The sequence below is a fragment of the Dendrobium catenatum genome, unplaced genomic scaffold, assembly GCF_001605985.2.
Source record: "Dendrobium catenatum unplaced genomic scaffold, ASM160598v2 fragScaff_scaffold_705, whole genome shotgun sequence".
In the NCBI taxonomy this organism is placed as follows: Eukaryota; Viridiplantae; Streptophyta; class Magnoliopsida; order Asparagales; family Orchidaceae; genus Dendrobium; species Dendrobium catenatum.
The window spans coordinates 216,584-234,140 of NW_021319167.1; the positions used below are offsets into that span (position 1 = coordinate 216,584).

Consider the following 17,557-nt stretch of genomic DNA (forward strand, 5'->3'; position numbering starts at 1 on the left):
GGACGATCGCAACTTCGTCCCGGGATGAAGTGGCTCTGGACGAATTTCGACCAGACGAAATTAATTAACGTCCCTGGACGACCGGGCTCTGTAAAATTTTTGTCCAGACGATCCAAATTTCGTCCAGACGAACCATGCAGCCAAACATGTTTTCCTGCACAACCTGTACCGATCGTCCCGGACGATCCGACTTCGTCCGGACGAACCTGGGAGCAAAATGGCCTTTACTTACATAACCACAACTGCAATCCAAACGAGCAACCAACATACAGAATTAATAAATGTTATAGGGTATTTTGTATATATATATATATATATATAAGTTAACATAGCTAATCAAATTATAGTAATGATGTTACCCAGTAGATAAACCAAATATATAATTAACCAGCACATATCTCAATGATTGCTAGACCAGCCAACAACCAAAGAAGGTTAATTTAATCTTCCAGCACTAATGCAAAATGCAATAACAAATCTCATTCAAAAATCAATTGTCAACTGGAGCACTCATGTTTACTGAAACATCACCTTCTTTAATTGGATAAGCTAATCTTCCACCATCATTTTCTACTATTTATCCCACATAAAAGTCACTCCTTAAAGTGATCTTCTAAATCAGTCCAAATTGAACTAATCTTGGTATTGCAACTAATATACTTATTTATACCACTCATCATTCCATCATATAAACTCCAAGACACTTATATAAATCAAACTACATATTAATAACCTTTGCTAGTCATTAATCTCACCAAAATATTAGCCACTATCATCCATTAATGTCCTAACAACTAGTTGGTTTTGCAATCCAATGAAGAACTCTTTTTCATGTTGCCATTGTATGGAGCTTATGAGTCCCTTACTATGCATCATTTTCATTATGAGCTTGGCTTTTTCTATGAGAATTGGATGTCCACTGTTGTTATTGTTTTTGGACTCACTCTTTTGCATTTTTATACGCAATCACTGACATAGTTCTTGCTGCAACTTTACTCACTCCCCCAGTTATTGATAAGGTTCTATGGGTTATGTGTCTTTGACTTCTTTTGTTCTACTTCAAATATTTATAATTATTATGGGGAGCCTAGGATTTTGGGTACTAAGGATAATCCCTTTTATTACTGACTATTTGGCTCAATCCAGCAGCAAAGTTGTCCATGTGTCTTGGTTTTGAAACTTGTTGGCAGTTGTCTCGTGTTCATGAAGGATGGAGCTTATGTGTCCCTTGTTTTGCCTTGTATTCAATTTGAGCCCTCCCAGCACTTTTGGATAAGTGAAGTCCAAAATCAGATCACGATGTTGGATACATAATACAGTTATATAAACATATTCATATATTAAAGGACCTATGTGATGTTTCTCCAAAGTTTTGAGTTCCGATGGCATATTTTATGATTTATCATGCATCATTCAGAACTCAACAAATATATTTAGGCAAAAAAAAAAAAAAAATCATGCATCATTCATCACCCTAAATAAGTAGTTTAAACTCAGCGTGTATATAAGATCTTGATGGGGAAGGAAGCAACTTGATTTGTATTCCCTTAAAGTGGTGGTGGAAAGTTTATGTGGGAAGTAGGTACAATGATATTCAAAGTTTGGATAAATTTAGTAGTAAAGCTTCTAGACTTTGAAATGAAAAGTTTTCTAGGAGATAAATACTGAGAAACTCCATGTCACTGATTTGAGAAGTTCGGAACTGATTGGGGTGATTTTATACATTTTGATTCACTTTTTATCATAGCAAAAAATTGTCTCTTTGCAATGGGCCTTTGACTTGAATATCTTGAGGTTGATGAGGGATAAGGGATCAAGCAATTGTATGGATTGTGGGAGAATGCATATGAGAGTTTTGAAGAGGTTTAATATATCTTAGGGTCGAGGGAGGCTACGATTTTGATTGGTTGACCCTTATGCAAAGAGTATAAGAATTATATTGGAAAAGAGTACATATTAAATAAAATAAAATTATTATAAAAAAAATTAAAAAAAAAAAAACTAAAGGATAACTAAAATCCTATGAGATCAATCACTGAGTTTTACCAAAGAATAAAACAATCAGAAAATATTTTCACATAAAATTTACACAAGTAAAAAATAATTTCATTCAATTAAATTCACGAGTACAAATTTATAGAAATATTTCAAGCTTATACAATTTTGAAAAATCATATGAGCCAATAAAATAATATTATATTGATTGTCCGCTTATTCTAGTGCAAAAGGAAAAAAATAAGAGAATAACATAAATTTAATGCTAAAACAAAAAACAAAAAAATTCATCCAAGAAAAAGATATAGGTGGAGTGATATCTAAATCAAACAATTTTTCAAGATCTTCACTTTCTTGGCTAGTATGGCCAAACTAAGTATCAGAAAACCTCAAATTAAGCTTCTTATCCAATCATTTTGGAAGGATGAGAGGGTTATCTATAACTTGCATTGAGAACTGCATACGATAAATAGTCCAAATCTTAAAGCAATGCCTTGATTTGTGATATTATCCTTGGCCCTCGTGTTGATATTGCATCACATTATAATTAATTATGTTGTGTACAAGTTAGGCTAGCAGTTAACTTGCCGTCAACAACTTAATTGGAACAAAATTTTGAATTGAGGGAGAGTTCTTTTGACCAAAACCCTCAATCAATTAATGAGTATTTTGCTCAAGTTAAGTTATTTTAGGAGTAGCCTCAATTGATTGAATCCATTAAGCAAGTTCAATAGCTTAATATGTAGGATCGAATTAAACAAAAGTTGGCAAATAGTTCCAGTTTTATATATGTGATTGAAATATGTTCCCAATTAGCAATTTACTAAACCTGATCCAAATTATCATAAACATTTAATAAAGATTGATCCAGATGAAAATAGATGTGTAAAGTTGCATCTTGAAAGCCACCTCATAAATCTCTATTTTAAATCATTTTAAGGAAGATATTGCTTTACAAGCGACTTGTTTCTTTTATTTTCTTTTCGTATCCATCCATGCATATTGATTCCCAACTCTTAGAATAGATTAATGAGGTTGGTTCTCCAAGACTCCAAGCACCATTTCCAACACCCTCCTTCAACTCTAAAGAAAGCCGCGTGCCAACTAAGAGCTGCTAGCTCAGGCTTTCAGAAATTCGGATCTGGATCAACATATCATTAAAAGAAAATATAAATTTTAATTGAGGAATTTGCAAAGATTTTTATCTGAATTATCTTCTATAGACGTACATATATGTAGCAGTAAGAGTAAAGGTATGGAATTAAGTAATTATGCATTGGCTTGTATATATTAAGTAGCACGTACACATGTAGGAGAAAGAGGATAAATTAAGAATATGTGGACATCAATAAATCTTTTTAAGCTGCTAGAGGTGAACGATGATTGGGTGGGAGCGAGAGGGAGGGCTTGCCGGCTCGATCGGCAGCGACGAGCGTCTTCTCAATGAGGCGTTGTGCCTTCCTGCTTTGAATCTCCACCTTGATGCTCGCAGTCTTGTCCATCTTCGAGTATGACTCCTTACTCTTCTTCTTTCTGCCCAGCGACCCCAAAACCTTCGCCTTCATCTTCTCCAGTAGCTGCTCCACCCTCATCGTCTCTCTCTCTCTCTCCCAAGCCCCAGTAAGAGAAAGTGTTCTTGGTTGAATTTATCTATTTAGTCAAATGCGAAACGCGTGGATGCCATATAGTTTAATTCATAAGGACAATGCATCGTCAATACAATTACATCTCATGTAGTAATGTACATAAAATTTACAATAAAACACTAGACTTCTCAAATAAAATAAAATAAAAACCCTACACTTTGTAGACCTACAGTATCAAAAACAGAGAAGAGAGTTCATGAAAAAAAAAACAGAGAAGAGAAGATATATATATTGAAGAATAACGCTGGAGAGCTGGAGTAAAAGTGTATTATTTTTGTATGTCTTCTTCTGTATGACTGTATACATACATAGCGGTAAGTTTAATATTTGCGGTTTATATGAAAGTATTTCTACGGTTCATATTAAGTATTAACTATATTGCAGCTTTATTTTTTCGCCTCCTGCTCCGGAAATATTATTAGGTCCGGACACCGAACATAGAGATACGTCCGGACTCCAATAAAATATTGATGCGTGGAGTGTACATGTGAATATTCAATTAAATTTATTTTTTACTTTATAAATTAAATGTGTCCGCATAATTTTAAGCCAAGCGTATCAAAAGTGCTCGTAAAGTGCAGATAAAGCACAGCCAAAGTGCAGTCAAAAAGCACAATCAAAACGCAGACAAAAAGTGCACCAAAAGCACAGCCCACATGGCAAATTTTAATTGGATATATGGATGTATCTCTACGTTCAGTGTCCGAACCTAATAATTCCTCCGTGCTCTGAGTGTGAGCTTCCACGTTCTCTGCTCAGCATGGTGTATAACAAATTCCAGTCATCAAACTTCTACAAAACTTCATTTCTGTTTTTAAAGTGAATTGATTAATTTCAATAGAGGTATGGGTTCACATATTTGTTTGATAATCGCCCAATATATACCAACTACCTTTTACGCTAAATGTATTGCTGCTAAAAAACACTTTTATTTTGAAAGAATAACATTAAAATTTCTTGTGGAGAATCCTACAAGGAAATACTCGTATAAATTCCTATGTTAAATTTCTTCACATTTTTAGTTATACATTAAAATATGTGCACCTACTTTTCTCTTATTTATTAAAAAATAAACATATAATTTAATAGAAAAATGATTGAAAAGAAAAACAATTATAAACATTTTGATAAAAAAATTTTAATTTCAAAATCTAGAACATATCAGACGTTCAAAGTCAACATCAGCCATTTTTTCAATGTTTATCGAATGAGACTTTATTAATTTCAAATTAATTCTCAACTAGACAACCGCCATATTTCTTTTCCGGTCTTCCTTGGTATTATTTTATATTTATTTGAGAAAAAATATTAAAATTACCTCCTGATTTTTTATAAATAATCAAAATGATCTCCAATTTAATATTTTAAATAAAAATGAAAATAATCTCACAACAAAATTATTTTAATTCATCTTTAAGAAGTTAAGAGAATAAAATGATCTTTTAATATAGCTAATAATTATTTTATTCTTTTATAAAAAATCAAAGAATTATTTAGATATTTTCTCATACTTTTTTTAATGTTGCTTTTTTGCACTAGAAAGTTTTGGGATGCAGAAAAAATGAAAATAGGGACAAAGAGTCAGAAGATACCGACTGCAAAGACCATGTGAACAAGGAGCGTTAAGGCAAACTTTACAGAACTTATCTGGGGAAGGCTCACAAGACTTTTTCCACTATCTACATAATTAAATATAGAACTATATCCCAAAAAATTATAGAACTATACATGCGTGTCATTACTTATACAACTGGCAACTCAACTATTTTTCACAGCCTGTCACTCATACCCAACATAGCCCCTTTAACTACACCTCCTGCGGGAAGTCCCCCATTTTAGTCTGCAGATCCTTTTTATCATCAGCTCTTACGCAAATGGCTCCCTTTTTATCCGTTCTACCCCTCACCATCTTCTTAGGAATTTCCTACTACTTATCTATATCCAACATATGTTCCATCATTTTACTACCCACCACCCCCTTAGCCCTACGCAACTGGACCTTCTACCCCGACTACAGTTGGACTTTCCACGTAGGCTGCCGCAGCGCCGACTGCAAATGGCTGCATGTTGATTCAGCCTGAGGGTGACACATACATAAATGTGTATGTTTTATATTATACATATATTTGAGAAATAATCTTTTTCAACTAAATATTTTGTGTAGGTTTTATTCATCAAAGCAGCCCACGTACAAGATATGGGATATCATACGGAGTAGATTTGATGCTTCATATGTCTCTTGGAAGAAAATCCCGAAGGAATTGTGTGACATGTGGCTTAAGTAGTTTGAGTTTAGTAAGATGCAATATCATTACCATCTCTTAATATTTTATTACGCTAATAAAGAATTTTTTTTTTTACTAATTTGTTATATGCATCGAGATTTCTATCGGTTGCACAAGCATGATACTCGAATCAAAATAAATATAGAGAAACGCGGAGCAACTTGCCTGCAAGACATGTTCACTTGCATTAGGAGGGCAGTCCAGTGATTGCTTTGGATTGGAGAGGGTATATGAGCAGAGCTCAATAGTACCTAAGGCGGCCCATATTTTACAGTGAGGAGGGTGTATAACATATAGAACCGAGCTTCTGACATCGGGGGCCTGGCTAGCTCCCTCCATATTGGAGGCTCAATTCCACACTGTGCATGGACAAAGATTGGTAAAATTTTTAGTAGATTTTAATAACTTTTTTATGCATATTAATCTAAGTATATTGTAGAAAGATATGCATGATAAAGAACTCATTGCACTTGAGTTACGCATTCACACTCATAAGCGTCAAGAGGACCAGCAGTGAGTGGATGAGTGAGCTAGGATGGCATATATAAGTATATAAGGATATTATACTTACAAAAATATTATCAATGATGATTATACGATGATTAATCTTATGTTATATTTTGTAGGATGAGTATACAAGATTTCGAGCTAGGCTGTAGTAGACGAGTGTTCCTCTTGGGAATCTATAGATAACGTCCTATGTTTGTAACACTACAGGAAATTCAACCTCTTGTTTTGCATTTGCATCGGATTATTCCACCGTAAAAGGATGAATTTTCGGTAGTGTTACAAACATAGGACGTTATCTAATAGGAGCGAGAAGTTGGCTCCGATATTTTGGCCCTTATGAGATATCAGAGAAGATTGGAGCAGTAGCTTATCATCTGAGGTTACCCAACACTGCTACCATACATCCATTGTTCCACGTATCTCAGTTGAGAAGAGCTATTGGGGATTATACAGCTTAATCAGAGTTGCAGGCTACATTGACTGAGTAATTGAAAGTGGTTCTAGAACCACTAGAGCTACAGGGGTTACGCCAGGGAGAATGAGAGATCAAAGAAGTGTTGATTAAATAGAGGGACCTTCCCGATTATGACGCTACATGGGAGCTGTACGAGATGACGCAATATCAATTTTTCTCTTTTCACTTTGAGGACAAGGTGAATCTTTGAGAGCGGGATATTGATACACCGGTCCAACCGGCCCGAAATAAGGACTGTCCTCTTGTATACAACAGGCGGAAGACTGTTGTTTTCATCCAGGTGGGGTCCACAACTTAAGTAGAGAGAGGGGGTATTAGGGTTATCTTGATTATTGTTGAAATTCCGAGTTTCCTGAGTGTTCTTGGGCTCTAGCAACATCTAGAGAGTTGGGAGAGAAAGATCCTCCTCTAGAATAGACGATCAATTGTGTCTTGATATTTTCTTTTTATTTTCATCAATTCGGAGATTTGTGTTGAAGTTTCGCTGAAATTCAGATTTTTATAAGATTTACTTGAGATCTACGGTGGTTTCCTATCACATGTGTATCACAATTAGCTTTTGATCTTCAATAATTGTGCCTGCTTATGTGATTCACTTAGGATTGTGAATCTGTGGGGCCTTTAAATTAATTCTCACATGATGTGATTAGTTGGATATCAAATGGACTCAGAGTTTCGTGTCATTTGTGTGAGGTAACTAACTATTATTTATTAAGTGATAAAGGTATCTTTTGTTGTTAGAGGCGTTATACCTATTACTTATACTAGGTTCCTAAATATTATATGTTGTCAATCCTATATTTAATATTCAATTACTGCTGCATATATTTTACTAGAACGTATTAATGTTCATAATAAAAACATCATGTAGAAAAAAGCGCAGAGCCCGAAAGGAGGGCCGGAGGAGTCTTACATTGATGAAGAAAGCAAGCTCAAGGAAATGCTCAACTTTAGTGAAGGCCTACGATTAGATGGGGAGCTACTGTGCGCAAAACTTTCATCAAGTCTCCAATTTAAGGGCATCAGACCACAGCATCACAGTAGACAGCATTGCAATGGTAGCCGTCTCTACTCGAAGGCGGCATGGGCCCAGGCCCACAGGAGTTGCACCTGCATCCACCATCAACTTCACCTCCTCCTCCGTAAAATCTGATATGAATGCAAATGCTTTAACCAGATTATTATGACAAATACGATTCTGCATAATTTCAAAGTGAAGGCATACAAATGCAAGAAGGAAATAAAACTATACAGATACAGAGTAGAAAATAAGCTCAAACGCATAATTTAAGCTAAGAGAGAGAGAGAACAGGGGTATTTAGCTTGGCTATTGTGATGAAATTATGCTAAATAATTAGCTTGGCTATTCATAGGATTCGATAAACTCAATGTCAAGACAGCCAAAAAAAACCATTATTATAAACACATTTGAAACTTCCATCTCAAAACTTTCAACAAATATTTTCCTTAAAAACAAGATCTTTCATTATATTCGTCTAAAATCTTGTAACTGAGAGAGAGAGAGAGAAAGTTGTTTTACCTCCTTCAGGTCCAACTATAAGAAGGCCACTGTTGGCCGCTCTTGATGAGGATAATATACTTAAAAAAGGAGTAGAATCTGCAGCTGCTAGGAAAGAGAGTTTTGACTGGGAAACCTAAGAAAGTGTTTAAAAAAAAGATCTTTCAGGCGCAATGTGCTTATAATTTTAAGGAAGGATGATCTCATCAAAACAAAAGAAAATAAAAAGAAAATAAACAAAAAAGATAAGGATGATCTCATTTATACTTGCATGCTCTCATAAGTGAATGATAACAATGTGTGCGAACAATCATATAAGCCCTAAGAAATTCATGAAAGCAATTTGTTGAAAAGGGGTCCAAGATCATCAATGTCATAAATCCAGCAAGGACAAACACAATGCTCTGCCATCAACAATAAATTGCATTGTCCAAAGGGAGTCATTTGATATTAAAACAACAAAAGAAAACACAAACTCCTAGACAGATGAAATCTATGAGGATGATCTGAAAAAATGCATAACTTACAATCCTTACTGGTATAAGAATTACCTACAAAAAGAAGTGAACGAAATAACCCAAAATGGAACCAGAGCTTTATCCTAGTGTTCAAGCATTCACTTAGGCGTATTTAATTAAAAGCATGTCATTAAGCCAATAGCTTTATCCTCGGGAACATGATATGAATACATTTAACTGCCCATGTTATAGATGTGAGACAACTAGAGGAGGGCTAACAAGCTAAACTCTGTCTCTTCAAGGAGATAAAAAATATTTTTTTTTTTTAATTAAGAAGTTGACTCTAAAGCAATGCAATTTTAATTTTTTTTTTAAAATCTAATTTATTTTAAGTTGATTATCAATTTATTTAAATTAATAGAAAGGATTTTCCATAACATACTACCTCCATGTGCGATTTCTATACAAAGCACACAGCAGGTAAAAAAGTCGAAATAAAGCAACTTGTAAAACTGAAAAAGAGAAAAGTATAGAGAGCCAAAATTGAAAGAATAATAAAGGCTAGCTGCAGCTTGACCAACAAATATAGACCTAATAGAATAAAAAAGGTAGATAGGGATAGTTACCAGATAAAAATAAAAAAAGTGTTGCATTTTTATAACATATAGCAAGTGATGAAAGAATCCCAGTGGATTCTTAGGAAGTAAAAATAATTTTAGAATGGTCTACACTAAAAAATGTTATAGTAGTTTTGTAGGTCTAGTCAGATATCACTGGAAATTTGTTAAGAAATTTTCACAATAGTTATGCCATTGTTTGAGCAAATGAGAAAAGATGTTGAGTTTGAATTGTCAAAACAGTGAAAATAATTTTCATGAGTTGAAAAGCCACTTAACAACTGCACCAATATCAGCTATTCTGTCAAGAACAGAAAGATTTTAGATTTATAGTGAGCGTGAGCGTAAATTAAAAGATTGAGGGGTGTAAAAAGAAAAATAATTGACATAGAATATTATGTGAATCATGAAGGCCCCATCAAAAGATCAAGAACTAAAATGTATCAATCAAGATCAAGGCTACTCAAGCAAAATATTAATCAAAAGCATGGAGAAATTAGACTAAAAAAGTTACAATCAAATTTAAAACTTCCCACCCCAAAAAATTGAAACTCTTAAAAATAGGAGATGGTTGTAGTGGTTGCAATCTCTCCCCCCACACCCCCCCCCACCCCCCCCCCCCCCTCTCTTCTCACTACTTTTAGTTAACCATCTCACTCCTTTTTCTTTTCTTTTTTTTTTTTTTTTTTTTTGAATTATTTAGAATTGATACACTTTTTAAATAATGCTAAGGATACAAATGAATCAGCAGTTCGACAAGTTACTCGTGCCTCAACTCAATTATAGCTCATTGATGATTGTTTGTTTAAGTAATCAAACAAGCTTGAACAAGTTTTGAAATACTTGACTGTTAAATAAGCAAACTTTGTGTTCAACTCATTATGTTCATGAACAATATCAATTAAAGCTCATAAATAAGCTCAATAAGAAGCTCGATATAATGCTTGTTAAGAAGCTTGATTAAACCTTTATTTATATTTTTCAACATAATTTTTAGTTTTATTATAATAAATGCTTGATGTTGTTGTTGTTGTTGTATAATAAATGATTCTTGCCGACCCCATGTAGTGGGATAAAGGCTTGATGTTGTTGTTGTTGTTGTATAATAAATGATTCTTATTTTTCAAAAAATTAATTTCATTTTTATGTTATACTTTTCTAATAAAATAAATATGTTCATGAAGAAGAGGTATTTGTTCATGTTTACTATATTATTTGTTTAATTAAAATGTTCATAGACAAGCTTGTTATCGGAAGAATCATTTTTAAGCCAATTTGTTCGTAAACGGGCTCATTTGGTAGTGTGCAAGCACTCGATAGATATGTTTATGAACAGGCTCATTTGGTAGGTCAAAAACATTAACTAGATATTTTCGCAAACAAGCACTAGGTAATTGCTTGTTAATAGGTTCGATAAGGCTCATTTTCTTAAACCTCGATAAGCACAAAATGAACCGAACATGAACTAAACACAAATTAAACATGAACATCTATCATTTAAAATGAACCAAACTTGAACACAAACATAAAATCTCGAATCAAGCTTGAACCAAGTTTGAACAAGCTGATAATAATGAGCTCAAACATGAACAAGCACCTGCTCGACTCGACTCGATTTGTTTGCAGCCCTAAATATTACTTTTAAATGAATGAAATCTATTTTTTTGTGGTTTTAATAAAAATTTGTTAATTATTTGCCTTCTGGTTGGAGTTTGGTGACAAAGCATTTTATTTTTTGTTGATGAGAGAAGTTAGTTAGTTTGGCTACTTTTATACTCTTCATTCCAGTGTCATCATCTATTGTGTATTCATCATTAGAACTTCCCAAACATCTCCACCATCTTCTCAAGGCCTCAAAGCATTATAACCCTCAAGAAAACTAAGTCATGCCACTTCCACATTATTACAATTCCTATTGTCCCCCAATTCTACTAAAAATTTTATAACTTCTTACCCCACATCAAATTGACCTAAAATTACTTTTATTAGTTAACTAACACTCAAAAGTCCAGATTTGGAAGTCCTCACCCATTTTCACCAAAGAAAAATATAAGCATCCATTACAAAAACTTCTCTATCAAAAATCTATACAAAACTCCTGAATTAGTCTAATGCATCTTGAAAGTAAAAAACAACAAACAAAAGTGGAGAAAAGCATAGGAACACAAAGATAATGTTGTTTTTTGATTTATCCTTCAAAAGCAATGCAAGATACAATAGATCTACTATTTAAAAGGTAGATTGGTTCTCCCATAAACCCTAGACATCGTTAGGAAACTCACAAAAAAAAAAGACTATAGCAAACACAAATCACATAATGCTAAAAATACAACATGGTTAGCCCTAAATAGGCTCCTCTAATTACCTCCTAAATAAGTCACTTTCCTCAATTGATTCCCTCCCCAATTTGAATCCAACTTGGATTTCTTTTCCTAAATAATTCTCTCCCAATTTTAATTAAAATCTACCTAAGCATCTCCTCTGCTGACCATATCGCCGACACCTTCACCAAAGCCTTACCCAACTCTACATTCTTTGATCTCAGGCGCAAGTTGACGGTATGTATTTTCCCTCAACTTGAGGGGCGGTATTAGCAACGCACACTTGCATTGGCCACCTCCATTACTTCCTGCGGCTCAGTCTCCATTATTTCCTGCCTACCTGACTCGCCTACAGACTTCCATAGGCCACATGACATTCTTTAATCTCTACCGCTACTTTTTAACTACCTTATGGCAATCCTGTAATTTCCCTTTCTACTACTTCAGCTTGTATAAATGCATGTACTGTATGCAGTATCATTTATCATTGAAAAATCAATAAAGTAAACTTTCTTCTTTCCGCTTACTATTTATAATATATTTTATACAGCAGCTATACCTTAAACTCTGTAAGTATTCTTTCAAAAGGCTTGATAATATTATGGTTGTTGCTGCTGCGTGTGTTAGGGAACCAGCACAAAAAAATAGCACCACTCCTCTTTTAGCAAAAAAGAAATAAAGATCATCCCTGATTAACCTTTCTTATACACCATCCAAGGTCATCAATTTTTATGATGCACATGATTCATTAATTATTTACTTGGGGCAAACCGACACAGAATTATGCTGAAGGCAAAAAATACATGTTAAATCACAAGTCAAATGATGATTGCTAAAGAACAACGAAAAAGAAAAAAATGGTAGCATCAGGTCTTAAATATAGGATGTGACCCTTCGATGATCCTTGTGACCAAATCAATTTATAAAAGAAGTGCAATCTTCATTGAAGCATATATTGTCTGAAGAAGAACTAAATTGTCATTTGCTATGTTTTAGGTCATCAAATTAAAATATACATACCAATGCTCAAATAATAAAGAGGAATATTGAATACTTACAAAAGGAAGAAATTTTTTAAGCTTCATTGGATGGTTGAAAGCCATCTTATGCAGACGCTTACCTACCATAGATACAAAAAATACACAGTCGTAGAAGAATAGCGTATGGGGCATAAGGGAATTGAAAGATAAAAAACAAATTGGTTACTGAAACTAAATGATTTTGATCATACAAAAATGAAACTAAATGAACAAATTGGTTACTGAAAATAGAAGAATGAGAAAATACATTGCTTGATGGAAGCTAAAATGACACGTTCCAACCTGTCTACACGATTATCTGTAATTGAAGGAGATCTTTCAGATAGAAGAGGAGTTATACTGTTGGCCCCCAATTCCTTGAAAGAACAGGATAATTGTCAGAACTTTTCATTAAGAAAAGCTAGCAATACATTACCATTCACATCGAGACATACAGATTATGATATAGATTCCCAGTTCAGGGTACATACTGTGCATTTCTCAATAAGCCAATCCGCACGACCCCCTTTTAAGCTGCCTGATTGTGAGACAAGAAAAATGCTTGAAGAATGCATATACCCTGGAAAATTGAATTCAAAATTGGGGGAAAAAAAACAAGAAGCACGATGTTACTTACCAAAAGCTGTAAATATATGCCATTGAATACCATTAGGACATAGAACTTTTGGCTCCTCCAAGGCAACAACAACTGAAGCATTCCTATCAATACTCTGTATACAACCTTCCACTATACCTCCTGTTCCGTTAAAGAGCTCCACCCTTACAATAAGTTAAGAGAAAGAACAAGCGAGTTAGAGCTGAGATCTTGAGGGTGAAGCAAAATAGCTGAGGAAAGGAGAAGAAAATTATTTAAAAACGGATTTCATCTTCCTTACAAGCCAATAAGTTGAAGTAAAGAACCTTGATATGCATGCAATGTTATGAAATCAACCTAGGAACCTTACTTATATTGTTTGATCAACTGTGGTCGGTTGCAGCAGTGAAAGTCCTAGGGCAGAATATATTGGTCTGGTTAGGATGAGAAGATTTTATTTTCATTATTTATATGATCATTCTGGGACCATAAGTCCTGTCGACTCCGCCGCTAGTTTGCAAAGGATTAAACCCAGGCGGATTTAGGATCCTATGTTGGATAAATCTTGGCCATTATAGACCCTAAAATTATTCTGCAAATACAAAATCAAATATCTTGGCCAAACCTGAGATTGAATTGAAGGTCTCAGGATATATCGTGCAACTTAATGCACCATATATGGCCATTGAGGCACTCGGCAGCTCCTCGAGGGATTGGGATTTCGTGCCCGCCTCCTCTTGCTATCCTGTCAGGTATTAAATCAAGCAAAGTTGATTGTATGCAGTTAAAAATTGGTCAAGGTGTACAAATAATTTTGAAATATTTCATTTTATTGGAGTTTATTACATCATAGACAGCTACCCAATGAGGGTTTAGCTCAACTTGCATAAGTTAGGATGCTTAAAGAGTATTTTATGAGGTAGCTACTAATTTGAAATACCAAGTAAGGGAGAACTCTATTTAACATCACATATGCTTGACACGAAGTCCAAGTCCTATTCCTTATTAGAGTTCTTTTTTTTTTTAAGTTTGCATTTTGTTTTATTATGTGTCATTTTATGTTCATTTATACTCTTTTTTTTTTCATTAATGTTCAAGTGCATGCAAATTTATAGTTATGCGTTCATTTGTTGTAAGTTCAAATATTATTTTAGCCCTTGTGTAAGCTTGGTACAAGAAGTTCTATCAAATCTTTTGCTAAACATTCTACGTCAACCCCGTGATGTGTTAGAAACTGAACTACAAGGTCATCATAACCACATATCCAAAAGCATGTATGGGTACAAAGCATGAAGCATCGCAATCACAATTTTTTGCTTCTTATCATGTTATGCCTCAAAGATGTGCACAAGTTGTACAAAGCACCAAGGCAAAATTTAGATTCCCTCAACACTCCCTCAATGATGTGAGTTCCTCTAATCATTAGGATTAGAGGACAATTACTTTGAAAACATGAATTCTTGTTTAGGACCTTTAATTGTTGAAATCCTAGGTCTTAAAAACTTAGAAAAATCATTGGAAATACTCTTCAAGTCCAAATGACTTGAAACTCTTATGGGATGATTTTAAGCTTATTATTGAGCCCTGAATTTAATTCCTTATGGTTCTATGTCCATTTGTTCAGAAATTTAGTAAACCCTACTTCAAGGTTAGTTTAGGATCACTCATGGACCGCATGAAATCTTGAATGTATCTATAGGAATAGCATAATTTGTCAAAAAAAAAAAATTAATAATAAGTTAGCGAAATTTTCTTGACATTCAGCCTAGAAGACACTGGTGACTTTAAACAATTCTCCCTAAAGAAGAGCATCAGGTCTTAAATATAATGCTTACATGTTAGTAAAAATAAATAAACATTTTGCATTAGAAGACTCTGAGTGAGATAAAGGGCTTTGAACAATTATTATGTCCTCCGACCGGATGCAGAGGAACATCCGGTTGTAGGAAAAAACGCGCCTATACCGAGGTGTACCGAGTTTTTTCAAAAAACTCGGTACACCTCGGTATAGGAGCGTTTTTGCCTACAACCGGATGTTTCTTGCATTCGGTCAACCGGACCAAATAAAATTCCAAGGGCTTTAGTACATGCAGTGACACCTCATCCTACGGTTGTTCTTAGAGGACTCGATGTGGATTTGCTATTGAGACTATAGACGAGCCAATCAACCAAGACTATAGCTCATTCTATTATTGAATTTATGGAGCATATATTGAAGCTAAAAACTAGTTTTCTAAGTTTTAGAATTTAAGATCGACTCAAAGAATCAGTCATCTAATGCTCTCAACACTTCCATGCCCCAACCCTAGGAATTTTTTTTTGGAATAAAAGATTTTGTAATTCAATGTACACACTCGACAAATACTTTAATAGCACACCACACTTTTTTGTAAATATTAAGAAATATATATATATATATATATAAACTCATCTTTTATTAGATCTAAAGGAATTTACTTGAGCCATCATCTTTTCCTATATTTCTAAGTGTATAGCTCAGCATTAGAACCTCCCTCTACTTTGCACTATCCATTCTCCTTACATCTCTAACCCGAAAAAAGTTGGTGTGCTATCCTTTTTTCTATTGATTTTCTCATAAACATTCCATGAAATTGAGCGCCATTATTTAGAACTAATGAACTGACCTACAATCCCTTAGGCATCATTATCGCTTGCGAGATAAAAAGAAATTGTTGAAATATGGCAAGAGAAATGATTATCAAATCCCTACAAAGATAATAGTAAGTTTTAATCATAAGAATCCAAGCTAGCCTAAAAAACACGATGTAGGCCAACAAAAAGTGCATGCTTGATGGTAATTCTAATCATTTCATTTTTTAGGACCTTTTGTTCAGTAAGGATGCCATCATCTATAAATAAGTGATTTATCAGACGCAATGAGCAGACTTCTAGCAACTTCTCTTGTCTGGTTATGATCTTGATCTATGGTAGAGCTAATTATTTTTTTCATTTGTACATACTCAAATTGAGCCACTTACTTACACAGGCTTTATTTGGAACAGCTTTTCGACTCCTTTCATGATAAAAAAAATAGTTAGTAAAAAAAATGTGTATTTGGAAGATTGCTTTCTGACCTTTATCATTGCTATTTCAATTTTTCGCCTTTAAAAAACTGTTTTTGGTAAAATTATCTTTGAAATTGTGGCTGAGAAAAACCTTTTAAAAGCAAAAACAGTTAAGTTAAAACTGTCCCAAACAAAGCCTCACTCTTCCATTCACCTACACTTTTTGACCAAACCATTGAACAAAAGAAGCAAATACGGAAATGAGAAATGAAATACCTGGCGTTCAAGCCCAGTCGCAGGACCTTTGTCATGTGCCAGAACTCGTCTCCTTCAACTCGGACAATCTCGCCCTGCATAAATTTTAGCAGTAGTCAACATTGCGATTAGGACTAGCTTGGTCCAAAAAAAATAAGGAAATATAAAAGAGAATAAGTGAAGGGGGGAGAGAGAAAGAGAGAGGGAGAAAAAAGCAGCCTTGGATGACGGGAGAATATGGGAGTGGAAGCGAGGAAGGCCTCCACGAGATTGGCTCGGCAAGGATTCCGATGATAGGGCGCGGATGAGGATGGTGGCTCTGCGGAGCCATGAGCGGCTTAGTTGAAATTTAAGAGGATACTGAATGCCTGGTACTCGCATGAATCGGGTGGAAGTGGGCGGCGCGGACAGAGAAGGAGCGGCCAGTTTGGCTTGACTGTGGATACGGAGAAAATTGGCTTAAACTCAATTATATAAATAATTAAAGTTGATCCCTAAACCCTAAAGGGCCTAAACTAAAAGTAATTTATTATTTATTTGATTAATTAGTTGCTGTTCGAGCATAAAATATTTGAAAAAATTAAGTATCATAAATTAATATAATATAAAATTACGATTTAATTATATTTAAAAATCAATATAATGTTATAAGAAATAGATGAAATGCGGACCAACAAATTCAAAGATAATTTTAATCATGGAAAGGCTAGGTATTTTGGACTTTTAAAAGATAAAAACACAAATAGCAGTTGAAATAGTGATCGGATACAGCTTTCAAAAATTATAATATCATAGAATTTTGAAAAAATGTATATATATATATATATATATATCAT

General features: G+C 34.2%; 2 protein-coding genes across 3 annotated transcripts; both read right to left on the reverse strand.

Annotated features, from left to right (window-relative positions):
• Positions 1-3,193: 3,193 nt before the first annotated feature.
• On the reverse strand, positions 3,194-4,523 carry LOC110112737. The gene has a single exon (XM_020845048.2). The coding sequence runs from the start codon at positions 3,585-3,587 to the stop codon at positions 3,354-3,356; it is 234 nt and encodes a 77-aa protein (XP_020700707.1). The 5' UTR covers positions 3,588-4,523; the 3' UTR covers positions 3,194-3,353.
• A 727-nt stretch (positions 4,524-5,250) lies between these two features.
• LOC110112734 (ribosomal RNA small subunit methyltransferase E) lies at positions 5,251-17,171 on the reverse strand. 2 transcript variants are annotated; one of them, XR_003701157.1, is made up of 9 exons: positions 16,941-17,171; positions 16,743-16,816; positions 13,483-13,625; positions 13,337-13,383; positions 13,114-13,222; positions 12,885-12,946; positions 8,452-8,566; positions 7,825-8,060; positions 5,251-6,285 (listed from the first exon to the last, which is right to left on the reverse strand). XR_003701157.1 is itself a non-coding variant. In XM_020845046.2 (8 exons), the coding sequence occupies exons 1-8, from the start codon at positions 17,100-17,102 to the stop codon at positions 7,912-7,914; spliced, it is 861 nt and encodes a 286-aa protein (XP_020700705.1). In that variant the 5' UTR covers positions 17,103-17,171; the 3' UTR covers positions 7,712-7,911. The 2 variants fall into 2 exon arrangements, 1 of the variants encoding a protein (XP_020700705.1); XM_020845046.2 differs by lacking the exon at positions 5,251-6,285 and having other exon boundaries at positions 7,712-8,060.
• Positions 17,172-17,557: the final 386 nt, after the last annotated feature.

Bases quoted from the DNA above. Each gene is read 5' to 3' on its own strand.
- LOC110112737 (XM_020845048.2), bottom strand. From the start codon at position 3,587: ATGAGGGTGGAGCAGCTACTGGAGAAGATGAAGGCGAAGGTTTTGGGG.
- LOC110112734 (XM_020845046.2), bottom strand. From the start codon at position 17,102: ATGCGAGTACCAGGCATTCAGTATCCTCTTAAATTTCAACTAAGCCGC. The intron at 16,817-16,940 runs GCTGCTTTTTTC...AAATTTATGCAG, and splicing joins ATATTCTCCCGTCATCCAAG to GGCGAGATTGTCCGAGTTGA. The intron at 8,061-8,451 runs GTAAAACAACTT...CATTCATATCAG, and splicing joins TATAGTTGGACCTGAAGGAG to ATTTTACGGAGGAGGAGGTG.